At 38.5% G+C, this 22,666-nt stretch overlaps 1 protein-coding gene across 1 annotated transcript in view; it reads left to right on the plus strand.

Annotated features, from left to right (window-relative positions):
* Klhl20 (kelch like family member 20) overlaps nt 1-20,164 on the plus strand; it is a 45,715-nt gene extending 25,551 nt beyond the window's left edge. Inside the window, exons 4-12 of the mRNA XM_005071335.4 lie at nt 2,498-2,656; nt 3,821-3,915; nt 6,600-6,715; nt 9,611-9,794; nt 11,437-11,580; nt 12,389-12,522; nt 14,524-14,732; nt 16,292-16,398; nt 19,386-20,164. Coding sequence (XP_005071392.1) covers nt 2,498-2,656; nt 3,821-3,915; nt 6,600-6,715; nt 9,611-9,794; nt 11,437-11,580; nt 12,389-12,522; nt 14,524-14,732; nt 16,292-16,398; nt 19,386-19,470 — 1,233 coding nt within the window. The 3' untranslated portion in view covers nt 19,471-20,164. The remainder of the gene's footprint in view (nt 1-2,497; nt 2,657-3,820; nt 3,916-6,599; nt 6,716-9,610; nt 9,795-11,436; nt 11,581-12,388; nt 12,523-14,523; nt 14,733-16,291; nt 16,399-19,385) is intronic.
* Nucleotides 20,165-22,666: the final 2,502 nt, after the last annotated feature.

Here is a 22,666-nt window from a genome sequence, read left to right on the forward strand (position 1 = left end):
TCAAGAGCACTAATAATTCGCACCAGTGAGCTAGCAGAAAAACAGTATATACAAAGAGAGAAATTCAGACTATCCTTAAATATCTGAAATATGAAAAGACAAATTAAAACTCACCAAAGTGCTTATTCTCTCCAGCTTTGTTTTTTGAGACAGTGTCGTACTTTTCAGCTCAGGCCTTGAGCTAAACATCATCCATCCTTGGTCGAGCGGTGGTGGCGCACGCCTTTAATCCCAGCACTCGGGAGGCAGAGGCAGGCAGATCTCTGTGAGTTCGAGGCCTGGCTGGACGATAGCCTCCAAAACAATACAGAGAAACAGTGTCTCATAAAACCAAAACCAAAACAAAACAAAACATCATCCATCCTCAGCCTCTTACATGCTAGCATCATCTTTTGGGTTACAAATTTCCTTACGTGTAATATACCTTCTTTGTGAGGCTGTGGGGATATAGGTGTATTGCTGGTGTGAATATGCTTTGACACAACCCTCTTGAAAGGAAACTTGGCCATTAGAGAACAGAGAGTTTGAAGAGGTGGATTGAGGGTCTGATTGATATTGAATCTATTCCTTGAGAGGTTAGGCTGAGGCTAAGTCTTGATTCAAGTCCCCTTTAAGTGAGATATAACCTAAAAGCCATAAAGGAAGAAACTGGTAGATGCCTAAATATGTGAGGCTTTTTTGTTTTTAATAGCTCCATAAATGTGGTCACATAATGCCAGTGAGAGCCCCTACGGAGATAAAGGAGCACCTTGCAGCCTTCCGGTACTGAAGCATGGTTAGCAAGGGAGCGATTAGCAAAGGACACGGTAATAGAAAAGGAGAAAAGGAAACCAGAAGCATAGGGTCAAAAGTGCAGTTTCTCTTAAGAGGACTTTCATAGACTTGGAGCATTGCCTCAACACTTAAAAGCACTGATTGCTCTAGTAGAAGGCCTGGGAACAATTCCAAGCACCCACATGGCAGCTCACAGCTGTCTATAACTCCAGTCCCAAGTGTCTGACATCCTCTGACCTCCATGGGCACCAGGCATGCATGGGTTACACACATACATGCAGGCAAAACACTCATACACATAAAAATAATAAAATGAATAATGTTTTCTTACATATATTGAATATACTTCCTACCTATATGTATATTGTATGACCAGGAATTTTCTAAAAATTAGTATTAAGGTCATTGGCCTTAAGTAGGTACAAGCATTTTGGTATGAGAAAACAATCAGATTAGTAGTGTTTAGGAATCCAAGTTGGCCTTGAACTGACAGAAATCCTTCCTCTTCAACCTCCCAAGTGCTGAGTTACTGGCGTGAGAGCCACTATGGTCAGCTAATTTTGTATTCTATAATGGAAAAATCTTCCACTGTGTATGTCACATTTTCTTCACTCGTCCATTGATGAACCTCTAGACTGACTCCCTAACTTAGCTGTTATGAGCAGTGCTGCAGTGAAGATGAGAATGTAGGTATCTACTGTATGCTAACTTTGACTCCTTTGATTAATGTATCTAAGTAGTGCCACAGAATCATTCTCCCTTTAGTTTCTGAGAATTTGCATACCAGTTTCCATAGCAGCTAAATTAATGTATTGTTCTTAGTAACCATGCATAAGAGGTCTTTCCTACCCTCATTTTTTTTTCAGCATATAATTTTGCTTGTTTTCTTCATTCTCTTGCCATTCTGACTATGGCAAGAGAAAAATCTCAGTGCAGACCTTGTGGTGGTTTGTAGTGCTGGGAATAGAACCTAGGCCCTTACACATGCTAAGCAAGACCTTTACCACTAGGCTACATTCCCCAGCCTGCTAACATTTGGTTTTTAATCCATATAACAGAAAAAAGTTATCTTCTGATGAAATTTTAAAAGAATGTTAAGGCCTTCTTAAAGATAGGCAATACCAAACTTGTACTTAATAGATAAACTGGGAAATACATAAATAGACATTCAAGGTAGCTACAGCTGAAGTTTTGCAGGACACAAAGGCCAGAACTCTTATTAGAACTAGGCCTAAATGTTACTTCTGGACATTAAAGAACCAACAGCACCCAAATTAGAGTTGCCTGTAATTTTAATACAGTGCTTCAGTTAAATACAAATTCCAGTCTCATTCTTGCTTCATTATATTCATGCTTTCAGAACTGATGGTGTCTTTATACGTTAGGTTTTGTAAACTGAGGCCATGATGTTCCTGCCTTTTTAGCAGTTAATCTCCCTCTGCAAGCTTTACTGGCGTTTTATACGTCTCTTATCTTTATGAAGCTTTAATTTAGTATGACTATGTATTTTATTTTGAATATGAATTTTTATTTTATTCATTAATTTTTAAAAGGAAAACTTTTATACAGTAATTGGCTTTTGTAACTATTCTCCTTTGAAACTTGTTTTAAACACTAACTCCACTGTGGAATATAATTTTGCCTTCTAACCAAAAAAAAAAAAAACAGATAAAGGCAAAAATTGTGCTTATAGGTTCCTTTTTTCCTACCTAAATCTGAGCAGGTAATGGAGAGTGAAGAATTTATGTTACTTCCAGCCAACCAACTGATTGATATAATATCTAGTGATGAGCTCAATGTTCGGAGTGAAGAACAAGTGTTCAATGCAGTGATGGCCTGGGTCAAATACAGTATTCAGGAAAGACGTCCTCAGTTATCCCAGGTAAGAATCAAAATGCTTCTCTGAAAAACTGCTTTGTACTAGATGAAAACTATGCTCTTACCTTGCAGAAACAAAACAGTCAAAACAAAACAATCCTTATTTCCAAATAGTCTAGGTAGTGAACCTTTAGAAGCATTTGATTGCTTATTGTGAAATTATTGCTTCTTTGACTCCTGTCTGTTTGGGATTCATTCTGTTTGAACTGTTACACAATTCAGAAATTGTGTAAAACATAATAATGTATCTGCTCTGTAGCTTGGAAGTCCTACCATACTTTGAACAGTAAGTGATTGAATTGGAACTGAGTGGTCACATGTTTAAGATTCATTCTTGTCATGACCATAAATAGTTTTTTTCTTATCCAGAGGAGATACATTCCAAGATATTTAAAGAATGCCTAAAACCTTCAAAACATACACACACGTGCGCGCACACACACACACACATATAGTCTGTGATAAAGTTTTACTTATAAATTAGGTTCAATAAAGATTAACAATAACTAATTATAAACAGAACATAGTAGTATACTGTAATAAAAGTAATGTAACTTACAAATTTTTATTTTTAGAATTTTTCATTTATTATTATCTGACTAGAGTTGACAAACAATAACTGAAAATGCAGAAAGCAAAATTGAAGATGAGGGGAAAGTGCAATTTTTAAGGGTTTATTTATTTATTACTTTATATGTATACGTTTTTTGCCTACATGTATTTATGTACTCCATGTGTGTGCCTGGTGCCCAGAAAGGTCAGGATAGGGCTTTAGATCCCTTGGGTGTTGGAGTTACTGACAGTTGTGAGCTGCTGTGTGGGTGTTGGGCATTCTGACCAGGTCCTCTGTAAGAGCAAGTACTTTCTAACTGCTGAGCCATCTCTCCATCCCTGGAAAGTATATTCTAAAAGTTTATAGCTTACTGTTGAAAGCTAAAAGCAGCATTTTAAAGTGATACTAACCTGTTTTTAGTTTTTTAACTAGTCTACATTATTGAGGTAATAGAATAAATTTTAGATTTACTTTTTATCCCTTCCACTCTTTTATACTTATTATGTCCAATTACATCCAAAAACTCTTGGCTACACAATCAGTAAGCATGAGTGATTACTCTCCTAACAAATTGTAATGGGCTCTCTTGCCTTAATTGTGTTTATTATTTCATAGGTGCTGCAACATGTTCGCCTGCCTTTGCTTAGTCCCAAGTTCCTGGTGGGCACTGTAGGCTCTGATCCCCTCATTAAAAGTGATGAAGAATGCAGGTATGAGCGGATGAGAAATTCCAACAACTGCTCAGTTTTGTTGGTTTTTTTAAATAAATGTTTATTTTTATTTTATGTGCTTTGGTGTTTTGTCTGCATGTAAGTCTGTGTGAGGGTATTGGGGCCCCTGGAACTGGAGTTGCAGATGGTTGTGAGCTTCCATGCGGGTGCTGGGTATTGAACCTGAATCCTCTAGACGAGCAACCAGTGCTCTTAAACACTGAGTCCCTGTTGTTCTGGCTTTTTAATGTGTGGTGTTTATTGGAGTAGAAGTGGCAATAAAGAAGTAGATTTCTAAGTTTCGATGCAAGTTTGACTTTGAAGAGTCAATTCTCTACTATTGTTTTTCTGTGAAATAAATTAAATAATGCCATGACTCTATCCATGAGTACTTTCTCATTGATCGCATAATATCTGAGGAACAAGATAGACTTACTTTGAAGATTGTAGACAGAGTTGAAAGCCCTGCCCCTCCCAAGGTAGCTTTTGGGAGGTCATTAGTAGAGCTCAATGAAGTCATTTCCAAATAGTCTTAAGAATAAAGACCTGGGCTGGAGAGATGGCTCAGAGGTTAAGAGCACTAGCTGCTCTACCAGCGATCCTGAGTTCAATTCCCAGCAACCACATGGTGACTCACAACATCCATAATGAGATCTGGTGCCCTGTTCTGGCATGCAGACATGAATGGAGGTAGGATGTTGTATTTATAATAAATAAATAAATCTTTAAAAAGAAGAAGAAGAAGAATGAAGACCTTACTGATTTACGGAGCTATCTCTGTAATAGATACATGCTTTATGTAATAAATTGATCTTTCGGTTTGGCAGATTTTAAGATTTATTTTCACATCCAAACCTTTTGGCATTTTCGCAATGCCCCCTTACTAGTATATTCCAAATATAAGTAAGAGAACCAGTCAGTACTCGAACTACTCAGATTACACTGTCTATTGTGACTTCTCTTTCCAATAAAGAAATTTGGAACTATCCCAGATCCTAGTCCATAGATAGGGCATATAATCCATTGCATTTCTTCTGTGACCTCAGTCTTGCCATTACTGAGAAATGCAACATTTGAGATTAGGTGTTTGTCTTTTACATTTGAAAAAGGGCATGTGTGCATGGGGAGTACTCCTGAGATGGCTCAGGGGTAAAGTACTTACCACCATGCCTGACATCTTGTGTTCGATCCAAAAACCCATATGGCAGAGGAACACAACTGACTCCTGCTCACCCATGCTGTGACACTCGCATCACATACATATAAATAAATGTTGAAAAGAAAACTTCTCCAGCACTCGGGAGGCAGAGGCAGGCAGATCTCTGTAAGTTTGAGACCAGCCTGGTCTGCAAGAGCTAGTTCCAGGACAGCCTCCAAAGCCACAGAGAGACCCTGCCTCAACCACCCCCCCCAAAAAAAAAGAAAGAAAGAAAACGAAAACTTTCAAGTTCGTAAAAATAGAACAGAATAGCTCACTAGCAGTCAGTTCCCCTAATGGGAATAACAGAAAGGAATTACGTAAATTACACAGGATGAAATATGAGGAAGCAATACAAAGCTATCCTTCAATTAAAGCATAAATCAGATTATGTTGATCCTGATATGGAAAGTAAAGTACTTGTGCAGTCACTTTTGAAAGTTGGCTGTTGGTACCCTACCATCAGCACTAGGCAGCACTTACTCTGTGCTGTAGTCCCTTTCCATAAGGCTATTAATTACATGAGTGCATATAATAAGAGCTTAAAACAGAAACTAGAAGGTCACCATATTGTTGCTATTAATTCTATGTTGAATGCTCAGTGTTATCTTGCTGCAGTCTGTCTAGAACCTTTGGCTAGAGTAGAAACTCAATGAATCAGTCTTTCAAGTTTGGGAAACTAGAAAAAATTCTTAATCTTTGGTTTGACTTCCTTTTAATTTTTGTTTTGTGTTATGTTAATCTTGTTACTAGGATAAATAAAGAAAGGAAAATGCATTTTTGGCCTATACATAGCACCAATCATTTATGAATTACTCAGTGTAGTGTAAATAGTGAGAAATGAAAACGCAGAGTAGTTAAAGGCACATTTGGAGTTTAAGTACAACAGTATAGTAGAGTTCACAAATAAGGCACTGAATCACCTAAAAAACTTCATATACAGAATATTGTACTATGTATAATCTCTAGTCTATGCTCTTAAAGGAACATTGGGAAATTTATTGGACTAGTCATATTAAACCATTCATATGAAACTAGCTAGTACCTTAGTATTAGTGTCCTAAAGTGCTTTTTGTCCCAGCTTTATTGCTGTTTTAATTCAGCAGATACCTACTGCTCTTATTGATGTGGTCCTTCCCCGATAGCTTGTGGGACCTAATAAAACTAATTAGAAAATACTATCAAGTTAGATTTTTTATGGAGGGTAAGGCAGGTAAGATATTGTTTGCTCTATGATTGCTGCAGTTTAGGTAGGAATTTGCTTCAAGTATGAAGTTATGGTAGAAATGCCAATCAACTTAGAGTTCCTAGTGTGACTTGCATCATGGTTTCATGTTTATGCCAATTTTTGTATTGACTGGCAACAAGGATTTGGTTTAACTTGTGCTTGTTCTCTTTTGTCAACATGTTTTCTTACACTATATAGGGACTTAACTTGCAATGTTATTTAACCATTTGGAATAAATGCAAAGTTTCTTTTCTACAGAGACTTGGTAGATGAGGCTAAAAACTACCTTCTATTGCCTCAAGAACGACCACTAATGCAAGGACCAAGGACAAGACCTCGAAAACCTATTCGATGTGGAGAAGTGCTCTTTGCAGGTGTCAATCCTTTTTATTTGTTTAGGTTTTTGTTTTCTTTAAGATAAAATCTCACTGTGTAGCCCAAGCTGTCCTGGAACTTTCTATGTAGAGCAGGCTAGCCTCAAACCCATGGTCCTCCCACTTCAGCCTCCCAGTGCTAGAATTGTAGCTTCTATCTATATACCACCATGCCTAGTACAGACTTAAATTTTAATATACCATGATTAAACCAAATATTTTCATATATGTTTGAATAATCATTTAGATAGCTGTGATATCATAAGATGCACATAGTAAGTCAACAGTGTTAGTCTTCAAACAAGTACTCTTAAAAATCCATCTAAAAGTATTATACAATGTATGTTTGCTACATGCATTAATCTAAGTTCAGATCACTTCATAATTACATGTAGTTTCCAAAAACATTATTTTACATTAAAGACTTTACTGACTCCTTAGAAATTGGCTGTGCTCAAGACAATTTGACATATTTTACTGCTACTGTTGCCTCTAAATGTTTGAACCCTTCCTTTTAGGGCACTTTTGTATCCATGCAACCAGTCACTGTACATGTTGCTGTAGCAAAGTGTCTGATGAGAAGAAACTTAAGGGAAGAAAAGATGATTTGGGCTTACAGTTTAGGGGTATAACCTATGTCTTCCAGGTGATTGGCTGTTTCTGATCTGAGAAGTTTGAAGTCATCAATACTTCAAAATCATGTCACTACTCCAAAAGTTTTGCAATTTGGAACATTTCAAACTTCAGATTTCCAGATTAGCGCTGTTTATTCTTAGTGATTTTTTTTTTTTCAAGACAGAGTTTCTCTTCGTAATAGCCTTGGCTGTTCTGGAACTTGCTTTGTAGACCAGGCTGGCTTTGAACTCATAGAGATCTGCCTTCCTTAGTCTCTTAGGTGCTGGGATTAAAGGTTTGCTCCACCATTGAAACTATATTCATTTCTTGATTTTACTCTTAGTTTTCATTTTGTTTAATGGTGCCTGCAAAGCTTGTGTAAGCTTCTTTATTGTAATACATTTTGGGCAAATCTATCTAAAGTAGTTGTAAAGTAGACACTATAGATATATACAAAGGTGTATGGCCCCTTTTCTGAATATATATATTTTTTTTTTGATTTTTCGAGACAGGGTTTCTCTGTATTGTCCTGGAACAAGCTCTGTAGACCAGGCTGGCCTCGAACTCACAGAGATCCACCTGTCTCTGCCTCCCGAGTGCTGGGATTAAAGGCATGCGCCACCAATGCCCGGCCCTGAATATATTTCTTTAGGTGCATGCTATTTAATAGAAATTAAGAGTTCCCAGGTTTGGGATTTCTTTTTAATAATTACAACTTGGTACATAGCAAATGGATTAATAGAAATCTGTCCTTTCAACTGGGCTTGATGGTACATGCCCTTAATCCCAGTACTCAGGAGGTAGAGGCAGGTAGATCTCTGTGAGTTCTAGGCCAGTCTGGTCTACAAAGTGAGTTCCAAGACAAGCAGGGCTATATAGAGAAACCCTGTCTCAAAAACAAACAAAAAAGAAAAAGATAAAGCAATCTATCTTTTCATAGTTCTGTAGGCTGAAGTCCAAAACCAAAGTGCCAGCAGCATTGGCTACCACTGAGACCTTCCTCCTCCATATGCAGAGTTCCTTTCTCTGTGACCTTGGCCTGAGATGGCCTTTTCTCTATGCAGAGATAAGAGAACTCTAATGTCTTTTCCTCTCATTGGTCCTACTATAATGGCTCACTTTCATGGCTTCATTTCACTCTAGTTACCTCCTTGAAGGCAGTCTCCAGTCACAGTGGGGCTTTGACTTCAATATATGATTTTGGGGGATTCACAGTTAAGTCTCTAATATCTAATTATGTCATCCATGGTTGACATGGGAATCATAGTGCACAAAATCACCATGAGCCAGTGGAATTAACAAACTATGTCTCAGACTTCTCTACGTCAACAGGTGAAATTTAAATTTTGTTCCTGAAGCGTCCATTTTTTTTTTTTTGGCCTTTTGGTATTAAATAATACCACTTATCAGGTAGCATTTATTTGATGTGAAGCCATACAGTCCAATATAAAGCTGGTTTGAATAGCTATCCATCATGTAGCTGTGCCAGAAATTTAATGATTAGGCTATTTGATTGACTTCAAAGATTATGAACCCTCACATTTCCAGCTTAGAGCCATTTTAGAATTTAAGATGTTTTCTCTGATAGTGAAATTCCTTGTTTATGCCCAATTACACAATTCACATTTAAGCAAATTACTGTATACAAGACTTGCTGTGGTTCAGTACTAGATTGATTTAAATGAAACAACAGTAAAGTAAAATTATAGCATATTGACATTTGAAATAAAGTGAAATTTTAGGTCTATCTAGAAGGTGGTTAATATTATTCTGCTTTTAATGTAGCTCGGAAGTTTATTTGATACCAGGTAAAAACTAGTAGTTTCAAAGTGTTTTGAGCATAAAATAACCTGGTATTATTTTAAGCTTCAAAATCACTCTTACATTATATTGAAATGGGGATGATTTGAAAGAAAAACAAACTTAGCATATCTGCCATTACCACAGCCCCTCCCTGCCCCACGGTCTTTTAGAAAAGGATAATGGAACTTGGCTTGCAATTATTTCAAATCTTACTCACTATATTAGTCTACCCAGGATGCCATAACAAAATATCATCGACTCAGTAGTTCAGACAAAAGAAAGGCATTGTCTCACAGTTCTAGAGACTAGAATCCAAGATCAAGGTTACAGCCCAGTGACTGTTGGTGACTTTTGGTGACTATACTTGTTCTTGACAAGCTTCTACATGTGCTTGGTGAGTCAGAGCATTGGGTCACAGTGAGGTTAGCAGTCTTCCTTAGGACAGGTATTCTCTTAACCATTTCTGTCCCTTCCTAGTTGGTGGTTGGTGTAGTGGAGATGCCATTTCCAGTGTTGAACGGTATGATCCACAGACCAATGAGTGGCGAATGGTAGCTTCAATGAGTAAAAGGCGATGTGGAGTTGGAGTCAGTGTTCTTGATGACCTATTATATGCAGTAGGTGGCCATGATGGATCCTCATATCTCAATAGTGTTGAAAGGTAAGGTTAATTTGAAAAAAGTCCCTATTGTGCCTATGATTTTGTTTGAGATGTTAAGTAAGAAACAGATGTGACTTACTATTTTAGTATTACATCTGTGAGACCAGGTAACAGTCTAGACTCCTTAGAAAGACACACAAGACCTTTATGATCTCTACCGATCTTTCTGGTCTCTTCTCCATTGGACACCATTCTGTAAGCATGCTACTGCAGATACAACAAATTGCTACAGCTCTTTGAACATACTGTCTTCTTGCCGTCTTCTGTGCTTGCATGTATGCATTCTGTTCTTCTCCCCAGAAATATCTTTGACCCTTTAAGGCTTACAAGATTTGAAATGTTACTTCCTGCATAAAACCTCTGACTGCAGATGAGTTACTCCTCTGCTCTTTCTTAAGTATTTTAAGTATGCGTATACATATTGTACTAGTCAATTGTTGAGGTATCTGGCACATTGAAACTCTACCGTGAGTGATATTACTTTAAGTTTCTTATTGCCGCACATTCTCTTTCATTAAATTGTGTTGACCTACAATGATTTGTCATAGTTCCATAGCATACCTGTAAAAACTGGTATATCCAGTTCTGGATATTGGTTCTAGATACGGCACAGCTAAAAAACAAAAACAAATAAAAACAGAAGGGTTGGCTGTATAGATTGTGGGGGCAAGATGACTGGGAGAGTGACACTTAGACATGAATCAGTGGGCTAAGTAAATCAAAGTAAAATGTATAGATTAACAATTAATATATGTAAAATGTATAAAGTGTAACAGAGACAGACATATGAACTATATGTTACATGCATTTGAAAGTAAGAAAAGTGAAAGTAACAGGTGGCATGCATATGTAATCCCAGCGCTTGGGAGGCAAACAGAAGAGGATCACAAATTTGAGGCCACTCTACATAGTGAGACTCTGTGTCAAAGGGGAAAAAAGAAAGAAAAATCAAATTGTGCTCTTTTTTTCTCTTTTTTGTTTTTTTTTTCTTTTTTTCTTTTTGTTTTGTTTTGTTTTTTTGTTTTTTTGAGGCAGGGTTTCTCTGTATTGCTTTGGAGGCTGTCTTGGAACTCACTCTGTAGACCAAACTGGCCTCTGCCTCCTGAGTGCTGGGATTAAAGGCTTGCGCCACCAACGCCCGGCTGCAAATTGTGTTTTTAAGTCAAGAAGTTATAAAGAAGCCTGGGGGTGATAACACACAACTTTAATCCCAGTACTTGGGGAGGCAGAGGCAGACAGATCTTGGAGTTCAAGGCCAGCCTGGTCTGTAGAGTGAGTTCTAGAATAGGCTCCAAAGCTACACAGAGAAATTCTGTCTCAAAAAACAAACAAAAAAATTAACCCATTTATATTAATTATTAATTTGTTTTTTGCCTGGTGGCTTTTTTTTTTTACCTTTCTTCCATCTTGCACCTCTTGTTTCTTTTCTGTGCCCTCTGATGATCTTCTCTCTCTACCCAGAAGTCACACCTAACCTCTTCCTGCCCAGCTATTGGACATGCAGCTCTTTATTAAACCAATCAGAAGGTGCTTTGGCAAAGACACATCTTCACAGTGTACAAAAGAATTATTTCACAACAAAATACCACAAACACAGCCAAGCTCTGGCATGTAATACAAACTCTCAATGTGTTCCTTGCAGATATGACCCCAAAACTAACCAATGGAGCAGTGATGTGGCCCCTACAAGCACCTGCAGGACAAGCGTTGGTGTGGCAGTGCTTGGAGGTTTTCTTTATGCCGTGGGTGGACAGGATGGTGTCTCTTGCCTCAATATTGTTGAGAGGTGATTTATCTTTAATCAAAATAATTTTCAATTTTTTAATGGACATAGAGTTATTGTTGTACTTTTATGTGGCTGTAAATGGCCTAGAGGGAGAGGACGCATGCGTGTGTGAGGGGGCGGGGATCAGAAGATGACTTTGTAGAATTAGTTCTCTCCTTCTACCATTTTATAGTCCCCCACACACACACCATGTATTCTTTAATTGATAAAAATATATTTGTGGTAAACATGAAATATTTAAACTATGTAGAATGGCTAAGTCAAACTAATTAACTGTTGTATTATTACCCTACATACTTTGGGCATTTTGGTGAAAACAGCTAAAATCTACACTCAGCAATTTCAACAGTAACTACTCATCATGTTGTACTTTAGATGTCTTGAACTTATTCTTTGACCAACATCTCTCTGATCCTGCCTACCCCTCAATTCGAGAGTAATCCATTCTACTCTTTACTTCTATATTAGACTACTTTTAGATACTACTTTTAGATTCTGTCTTCAGGATCACACTGCATTTTTCTTCATGTGTCTTATTTATTCACTTAACAAAATATCCCCCATTGTCACAAAAGACAAAAATTGGTTATTCAAAAAGCTGAATAGTAGAGGGGTGTGTGTGTGTGTGTGTGTGTGTGTGTGTGTGTGTGTGTGTGTGTGTGTGTGTGTGTGTGTGTGTGTGTGTGTGTGCCTGAGTACACATAGATTTTTTAAGCTATGGTAAATCTCTGTATCCATTATATCTCTTGTGATTTCAGACTTATGGAAACTGCTTGGGCTAATAAGAACATGTTTTTCTTCCCTGCAGGTATGATCCAAAGGAGAACAAGTGGACTCGGGTGGCTTCTATGAGCACTAGAAGACTAGGAGTTGCTGTGGCTGTGTTGGGAGGGTTCTTGTATGCTGTAGGTGGCTCTGATGGGACGTCTCCACTCAACACAGGTTAGTCACTTCCTAAGGCAGTCTGAGTCCCAAAAGCAGAATATTTCCCTGGGGAGAGTCTCTCTATACTGGCTGGTTTTGTGTGTCAACTTGGCAGGAGCTAGAGTCATTAGAGAGAAAGGAGCCTCAGATAAGGAAATGCTTCCATGAGATTCAGCTGTAAGGCATTTTCTCAGTTAGTGATCAATGGGGGAGGGCACAGCCTATTGTGTGTAGGACCATCTCTGAGCTTGTGGTCCTAGGTTCTATAAGAAAGCAGGCTGAGCAAGATAGAGGAAGCAAGGCAGTAAGCAGTACCTCTCCATAGCCCCTGTATCAGCTCCTGCCTGCCTGTTTGAGTTCCTGTTCTGACTTCCTCTAATAATGAACTATGATCTAGAAGTGTAAGCCAAATAAACCCTTTCCTCCCCAACTTGTTCCTTGGTCATAGTGTTTCTTTGCTTTGATAGAAACCCTAACTGAGATACCCTCTATACAAAATATAAAAGGCTCAGATTATTTTATAATTTTCAATATAACATCTTTATTAATTTCTTTGAGAATTTCATGCAATATATTTTTATTATGTTCACCTTCCTACTTCCTACTCCTCCCAGATCCACACTTACCTCCCCATCCCCCTCAACTTCATTTATCTTCTTTTTCTTTTTTGATAACCCACTGAGTCTAATTTGTTATATTCATGAGTGTATTATGTATTTTTTAAGAAAATATTTTCTTTTTCTCTGTAGGAAAATGCAACTCATAACTTCTAGTATGCTGCCTGAAGTTTTCTTTCTCTTTATAAGCTAGAAACTTATAATGAATTTTTTTTAAAAAGTCTGGGGCTACAGAGATAGTTCAGGGGTTAATAGCACTTGCTCTTGCAGTGGACCCAGGTTCAGTTCCCGGTACCTACATGGTGGCTTAGCGACCATCTGTAACACCAGTTCTATTGAGGACACCAGGAAGGCACATGGTATGCTTACATACACGAAGGGAAAACACACATTAAATAAAGAAATAAATGGATAAATAAGATGTAGGACACAATCAAAAGAAAAAAATCTTTCTAAATAGAGTGACTTCCCTTCCTCCTATAATCACAACCTGCCTTCAATAAAAAATAATTCTTTTGACATAAGAACAAGTAAAAAGCACCGGGTGGTGGTGGCACACACCTTTAATCCCAACACTCAGGAGGCAGAGGTAGGCAGATCTCCATGAGTTCAAAGCCAGCCTGGTCTGCAAAGCAAGTTCCAGGACAGCGAGAGCTATACAAAGAGACCATCTCAAAAAATAGATAGATAGATAGATAGATAGATAGATAGATAGATAGATAGAGCCTTAGAACTATAAGTTTCTTTGCCTTCTTTGTCTAGCCATAATGAGTGTTTTCATCTAAGAATATGCCAATGGCACACCCATGAAATTCATTGTTATATATCTTCAGTGGCTTAAAAGACACAAGCATGAGAGCTGCAGAGATGGCTCGATAGATAGATAGATAGATAGATAGATAGATAGATAGATAGATAGATAGATAGATAGATAGGTAGGTAGGTAGGTAGATAGATAGATAGATAGATAGATAGATAGATAGATAGATAGATAGATAGATAAACTAGCATGAGAGAGCATGCCTTCACTCCCAGCGAGTTCTAGGCCTGCACCACAGAGTAAGACCCCATCAAAAAACAAAACATGAATAAATAATTAAATAAATAATGTAAGGAATTCAAGAGTACAGAAGCTGTCCAATTATGACAATAAAATTTAGTACTAAACTGTTCTTATAAATCATAATCTAGTTCTACCCCACTGGAAGTTAAAGATCACATGTTAATTAGTTATGTAGCGAAAACTAGAACTTAGCACATCACATATCCTTTCCTCAGAAGACGATTGCAAGAAACTGGTTCCCAGTCAGATTGTTTAATAAAAATAAATATCATTGAAATTTTAGTGGCTGTGAAGAGATCGAATGAGTGGTCATTTACTGGTCTTTTCTGTTCACTGCAGTGGAGCGCTACAATCCTCAGGAAAACAGATGGCACACCATAGCCCCTATGGGGACCCGAAGGAAACACCTAGGTTGTGCAGTGTACCAGGACATGATCTATGCTGTAGGAGGGAGAGATGACACCACAGAGCTTAGCAGTGCTGAGAGATACAACCCTAGAACTAACCAGTGGTCTCCCGTGGTGGCCATGACATCCCGCAGGAGTGGAGTAAGTGCCAGCTACTGAGAGCTTTGAGCTTTGGAAACAAGCACTGGGAGGGGGGTGTGCAGAAGGAATGCTCTGAACCGTGAGCTACACTAGGACACAGGAGGTGAAGTGCTGATCTCCGTGTGCTTTGTTTTCAATTGTCTCAGCTATCAAGATGCTTTTAGACAAAAAAAGAGAAGAAAAAAAAAACAAATCAAAAAGCTCGTATTTATTTTTGATTATTTCTAACTCCAGTAGCTAAATATCTTCTATTCATTTATATATTTAATTGTGTAGTAGTTTTTTATTATTTGTCTTCTATCAGCTACTTCTCTGGAAGGTATCTTCCCTATATCATCTACTCCCCTGTTTAACTTCTGTATATTAATTAGCACTAACTATTCCTATGCAATATTTCTAGCTATTTTTTCCAAATAGACTTTGTATACTAATACAAATATTTAGGTAAAACATCTCTGTCCTTCTACATGTCTTTGAGTCAGTCCCATCTACAGTGGAGGCCAGATCTGGCTGAGTGTTGTCATGATTTCAATCATGAATGAGTGACCTGTCTCTAAAAGATGTCCAAAGTGGAACATAAAATCCATCCTTTCTGGGAATGTTTGTCTCAGTGAAACCTAACCTATTAGTACTAATCATGGCAGGAGTCCATCAATGTAGGACACATACTCAATAGGAAAGGGAATAGTCCCTAAGGACTCCATAATCTGAGGATAAAAAGGAGCAAATTCTGGTTTGAAGAAGTCAAGAGGCCTTGCTAAGAAGCAACAGCAAGTGAAAGACTTACATATCTGTGGCTATTTATTACTGGACACTTAATAGGTTTTTAGTTATGTTCCTGTTACTCTCATTGCCCTACCTTGATTGTATTTTCATTCATTTAGAAGGCAGAAATGTCTATAAAATTCTCCTTATGGAACTCTCAGTCTGGTGAAGGAAACTGAAATGTCTACAGTAACTACAGTAAAGATGTGCTGTGATAGTGGTGTCTGTGCTAGAAGGAGACAGGAGACTAGGCTTATTTCACATGAGTTGTTAAATCCTGAATACTTTTCAGAGACTAACACTTAATCCAGTATTACTAGAGCGTAGAGTGCATTAGGAGAGACGGAAATGTAGGAGGTGAGGCCAAACATGGTGGCCTATAACAGATTTCTGAAAGGCCTAAGTAACATTATGGACATTAAACATTTTGGGCAAAAGGGAGGTTAAGAAGTTTCTGAACAGAAGTGTCATGTTTGTATTTTTAAGAATACCTTAGTAGTAATTTAGAAAGTGGATTAGAGTAAGCAAACCAGAAGTGGGAGCAGTTTGAAGGTTCTTGTTCATATGTAGTGAATGGTTTTCTAAATTTTACAAATACATGTTCTGATTCTCATGTACATATAGTAATTAGATCCATAATTTAATGGTTCCCATAATTTCATAGATCACTGCTACTTTTTCTTTCTGAATTCATGTAAACTATAAAGTGAACCTGTAAGAGATTGTATTAGTCTATCTAGAGACAGACTAACATTTCCAGTGGTTGTCTCAACAGCCACTGTGCTTTGTTATAGGTTGGTCTGGCGGTGGTCAATGGACAACTCATGGCAGTAGGAGGCTTTGATGGCACAACATACTTGAAGACCATTGAAGTTTTTGACCCAGATGCCAATACATGGAGGTAACCGTTAGACTGTTGCAAGTCTTTTCATTACTGACTTGACATCATGAGCTTAAGAAAGATCATGCCCCCCCCCAAAAATAAAGATCATGCCCACCAAAACTGGGATAGCCAGTTCATTGGGGTCCTTCTGTGGTTTCCTGAAGGAGGCTGAGGTAACCCAGATATGATGTTGCTCTAAAGTCTGATAGAAAGTTCCAAAATTCTTCTAATAACCATCTTGTTTTACATAAGTAGAGGTGGGAAAAACAATGAAAAATATCATTTCTATTCTCATCACATGCTGCCGTCGAAACCAAAGGAGTCAAGGAAATGAAAGGTGTGCTTAAATAAGCCAGTGACATTATTAGACTCAGAGCCTGGCCTTCAGTTCTTAGAAGCCTTATTTCTAGGGAATAAAAATGTAGCTACTTTCAAAAAATATTTTAAAACCTATTCCTTAAATTTAGCTTTTAAAAGTGTATTGATATAGTCTTCTGTTTTAAAATCCAGCCTGTTTTAATGTCCACTTTTAGATTGGAAACTACATCTTATTTCTGAGAGTTTAACTATGTCAAACTTCATTTTATAGATTTTGTTTCTTCTAAATCCTCAGGGCCAGGGTTGGGCGCAGTGGTAGAGTACATGCCTAGCTGGATGAGAGTCTGGGCACAGCCTCTAGCACTCACTATTTCAAAGTCCAGAGTGAATGCTAAGCAAGCTCTCCCTCCAGTTCCTCTTACAGAGAGTGAAATAACTTTCTTGGGATTCTCCATGGCTGAGTAGTCACAATGCGAAGGTCAGATTAATAACAAAATAGGACTTTGTGCTCAAACATTACATTTTTCATGCCCATGTTCTTTAGATTTACTGAATATTCTGACCCCTGAAGAAACAAAAGTGAAGGAGTCCGTGCAGTCCCAGTGCTGGCATTGTAGTGTCATACTAGGTGGAAGTGCTGTATGATTAGCCAGCAAAGTAGGGCACTAAGATGACAGGGAGGAATGTCTGTCTGTAAAGGGCAGCCAGGGAAGCCTCACTGAAATGGTTTGTACAAAGAAAAGCCTGCCGCTTGTGGAATGTTTTCTTCTTTATGCAATGTTTTTTAAATAGGAATTTAGAGTAAGCATAATTTAAGAAATAGCTACATTTACTTCTGTCTCATAGTTGCTATAAATTATGTATAGACTTTTATCAGTAACTATCACTAGAGTTAGCAATGTATGCTGAATAATCATGAAATTTTTTTAAATAATCTACAGAGCAGTCAGTACCTAAATCTCTGTAGTTTCAAAAAGTATCTCAAACTTTTGTTTGTTTGTTTGGGTTTTTTGTTTTGTTTTGTTTGTTAGGTTTTTCGAGACAGGGTTTCTCTGTAGCTTTGGAAGCTGTCCTAGAACTTGCTCTTAGACCAGGCTGGCCTCAAACTCACAGAGATCCACCTGCCTCTGCCTCCCGAGTGCTGGGATTAAAGGCGTGGGCCACCAACACCCAGCTTGTTTGGGTTTTTTGATTGTTTGTTTTGCTTAGTTTTTTGAGACAGTATCTCTCTCTATAGCCCTGTCTGTCCTAGAACTTACTATAGAGACCAAGCTGGCCTCAAATTCAGAGATCCACCCACTTCTGCCTCCTGAGTGCTGGGCTTAAAGGTGTGTGTTACCATGCCCAGCCCAAACTTTTTTATTTTGTTTTTCTTTTGGACTTTTTGAAGGAAAGTTTCACTATATAGCCCAAACTAATCTGGAACTTACTCTGCAGCCCAGGCTGCCTTCGAACTCACAGCAATCCTCCTATCCCAGCCTCCTGAGTGCAAGGATTATAGGCATGGGTCATTATGCTTGGTTGTTTTGCTTTTTAAAAAAAAGCATCCTTCTGTAGCCTAGGCTGGCCTAGAACTTTGTAGGCCAAGGTTAGCCTTAAGCTCAGATAATCATCCTGCCTCATCCTTCCATGTTCAGTGATTACAGGTATGTGTTACCATACCTGGTACATTTCCTAAATCAATTTTATCTCATTGCTGAATGAAGAACTAGGTTTATTTCTTTTTACCCTGAAAGTCTTTACCTTTGAAGATGATGTTGTTCACAAATCACAAACTAAATGTTGATATGATACCACATAGACAAGGGATTAAAAACAAAGAACTGATGGCCTGGAAAGAAAGAACAGTGGTGAAGTGCTTCCTGTGCAAGCATGAGGGCCTGATCAAACCACAATCCCTCATGAGAAGCCACATGAGCTGGGGAAGCAGAGACAAGGTGGAACCCTGGACTCCCTGACGAGTCAGCCAAGCCTACTTGATCATCCCAGGCCACCAGGAGACCCGGCCTCAAAAAACAAGCAAGATGGATGTGTGAAGAATGACTTCTAAGGTGGCCTCTGGTCTCCAAACACATGTGCACCTATATGCAGTATATACAGATATACAAAATGAAATGCAAGGAGGAAGGGAGGGGGAAGGAAGAAACGGAGCAGCTTGGCTTGGTGTACCTATAACCTCAATGCTTTAGAAGATGAGGCAGGAGGATTGCCATGGATTCCAAACAACTAGGCTAGAATAAGCACAGCTCAAAACTAAAAAAATAAAATTAAAATAATTGAGGCTAGCACAGTGATACATACCTGTATTACCAGCATCTCCAAAGCTATAGGCCTAGGAAGATCCTAGCAAGAACCTAGCTCATAAAATAAAGCTTTAGTTAATAATTGAGAAAATTTTAGGCAAAGAGAAAATGTGTCTGGGGAAATAACCAGCCAGGCATAAGTTAGACACAAAAATGTAGAACCTGAGGTTGTATGTATGAGAAACCAGTCTGTGTGTAGAGCTCTAGTGCAAAAAGGTACAGACAGCTGCATTCCCCGGAGAGCGCGCCGGCCAAGGCCTGAATGACCGTGTTCAGTCGGCTTCGAATCTTCAGAGGCTGACATGAAGCTGCAAATGTTGTGAGTAAAGTCTGTGAGCAGTACTTTTTCCAGTCAGAAATATGTTTTTTTTTTTATCTTCCCAGGTTATATGGAGGCATGAATTACCGTCGGCTAGGAGGTGGTGTCGGAGTTATTAAAATGACACATTGTGAATCACATATATGGTGAACACAGAAAAAAGTCTTGCATATGCTCCTTTATATTTGGAAGAGCCTTGACTTTGAATCTTTGTACAGCTTGAGAAAACATTAGAACAAATTTTATTCTTTGCCGGTGCCTCAACCTACAGAACTACAAGTCCAACGACAGAACTCACCTGCAGGTGCCGCCTTTGCACAGTACCTTCCCGCTCTCTGCAGAAGAGTGCATACTGTTGGCTTTAATTTATCATGGAGTTTGATGGCGATTCTTGTTTTTGTTTTGTTGGCTTGGGTCATTTGGGGTTTTTGTTTATTTTATTTTTTTATCCTACCTTGGAAAAAAAAAGGAGAAAAAAATTCCAAGCTGCAAAATGTACTTTGCTTTCTAGGTTTTGGTTTGATTTTGAAAATACTGATAAGGGCAGAAGGGCTATGTATGACCTGGTTGTTACTCCTATTAGACACTATCCATCTACAAAGATTGCAAGTGATAATGATAGATATGCAAACTATATTCGCTAGTTACCATTCTTGCACTAAATATTAGAATACTCAAAATGTAAAGGGGACAGGAAATGGTCCAATAAGAGCATATGCTGCAGCCAGGCATTGGTGGTGCATGCTTTTAATCCCAGCACTTGGGAGCAGAGGCAGGTGGATCTCTGTGAGTTCGAGGCCAGCCTAGTCTACAGAGCGAGTTCCAAGACAGCCTCCAAAACAATACAGACAAACCCTGTCTCGAAAAGCCACAAAAAAAAAAAAAAAGAGCATATGCTGCTTTTGCAGACGACTCAAGTTCAGTTCCCAGCACCACATCTGGCAGCTTACAACTGTGTGCAACTCCAGCTAGGTCAGTGGTTCTCAGCCTCCCTAATACTACAACCCTTTAATGCAGTTCCTCATGTTGTGGTGGCCCCACACCCACAAAATTATTTTCATTTGCTACGTCATAACTAATTTTTGCTACTGTTATGAATTATAATGTAAATATCTTATATGCAGGATATCTGATATGCAAACCCTGTGAAAAGGTCTTCAACACTCCCCTACCGCCCCACCCCCCCCCACTCCCCGCCAGGGTCATGACCCATAGGTTGAGAACCTCTGAGGTAAGGGCTCCAGGACTCTTCTGGCCTCTGCGGGTACCTGCCCTCCTATGCATTCATACACACCACAAGTATGAATAATTCAAAATAAAATTTCTTTCAAATGTAAAAGAAAAATCAAGAAAGCATCTCACTAAATAGGACAATTGAGAAGGAATATTAGATCTATAAAAGCAGGACAAGCTACAGTTTTCATTCACCAGTGGACGTTTACATCTGTCTACTGAAGTGCTTTCTGCTCTGTTTCCCTTTTTTTTCCTGTAATATTTTCATAGCGTTTCTGCCATGTGTACCTAGGTCTCTGCTCAGTGTTTCTTACAAAAACAGTGTGTGTCTCATTCGTTGTCTTGAGAACTCCAGTAAAATCTAGTACAACTTTGTAAGTTTCTGCTCACAGATGGTACCACTTGCAACTTTCTTTCCTATCTCCTTCATTGCCACCAGGGGCCACCAAGGAGAAATGACCTCTCTCCAGCAGTGGATTCTGTTTTTCAGTTTACACTGGATGTTCCAGCCTGGTGATCTGAGCTGACCTTCAGTAGCACGCTCCAAAGGAATGATGTCCTCAGTTCATGTTAGCAGTCCATGTGAAGGAATGGCAAGCCAGCTAAAGCATCCAATCAGAGCTGGGTCTTTATGCTAATTATATTTCACTAGCTTTCATCCCAAAAGGCCACTGTTACTATGTCTCTAAAGTTGCACTTTCTGATGAAAGGTTAAAAATTTTAAGGATATAAATAAAAAATGTAGTGCCTAAGGTCTTCCTCCCATTATAGTCATAGACTGATTTTTCTTCCAGTGTATTTTGCAGAAAAACCTTTGAATGAGACTTTAGCCACAACCAAAAGGAGTAACCTTGACCTTCTTCCTCTCCCCTACAACAAAATGTTTGGCAGTTTTTGTGTTTACATTTAAACATCATTTGCACCTTTTTCAAGGAAAAAATAAGTATTTGGTAAACAATTGTTTACATGTATCATTTATGCTTTTTTCTAGCATGTATAACTTTTTAAAATAAAGGTAGTATTTACCATACAATGTTTTCTTTTGTTTTTAACTTTTCACATTGTGTGTGTGACTGTGTGTGTGTGAGTGTGTGAGTGTGTGTGTGAGTGTGTGTGTGTGAGTGTTGGGTGAGTGTGTGTGTGTGTGAGTGTGTGTGTGTGAGTGTGTGTGAGTGTGTGAGTGGGGGGGTGTGAGTGTGTGTGTGTGTGTGTAAGGGGTGGAGTGGAGCATGCCCGAGCCCCAGAGGACAGTTTGCAGGAGTCAGTCTTCTTCATGTGGGTTCCAGGAGTCAAACTCAGCTCATCAGGCTCGGCAGCAAGTGTCTTCACCTGCTGAGCCATCTCTCCAAGCCTAATTACTCCTAACTTTACTGTTTATTTGAATTTTTAAATTTTTGTATCTTATATTACTTTTACATAACGTTAGAAGTGTTTCATCCTGAAAGTGATACAATGAAGACTTCTCCTTATGTACTTTATATTACCCAATCTGTAAACATATTTTCTGGTGTGTAAGAGTCATACATTCTGGACTGAAAGGACTAATCCTCTAGTCCAAACCCATTTGATACACTCACCTAAGTCTGAATACCAAGGAACTCTGCCTGTATATTCAATGATGGAACTGGTATTACATATTTTCCCAAAGCCCCATCCTGCCTCTGTTTTTATACCACACTACCACTAGAGTTATCTGAAACCTAACCTACAATAAATACTATAAGACTCGTACAGTCTGAATCAGAAATGTCTCTCAAAAGCCAATTTTAAAACAAAAGGATGTTTCTGTGAGTCTGAATTCATAGGAAAAGAGGACACATGCCCGAAGTGATTTAAATGAGTGAAAGTTTGGGGTTCACTAAGCAAGAACGGTCCCTACCTTCAGAAAGCTCTCACCTTCAAAATGAGTTTAATAAGCAACGAGGTAAATGGTTGTCAAAGTATCAGCTTCAGGCCCCAGGATTCTTTCAAAGTGTCCATGAGACAAAGCAATTTTCTTAGTAAGACTACATTTTTGGCTTTTCCCTATGATGCAAAAGCGCAAAGGTAGGCAAAATTGCTGGTACCTTAGCACTAATGAAGATGACAGCACCAAACTATAACCAAGTATTCC

The sequence above is a fragment of the Mesocricetus auratus genome, unplaced genomic scaffold (genome assembly GCF_017639785.1).
Source record: "Mesocricetus auratus isolate SY011 unplaced genomic scaffold, BCM_Maur_2.0 Super-Scaffold_100676, whole genome shotgun sequence".
Classification (NCBI taxonomy): domain Eukaryota; kingdom Metazoa; phylum Chordata; class Mammalia; order Rodentia; family Cricetidae; genus Mesocricetus; species Mesocricetus auratus.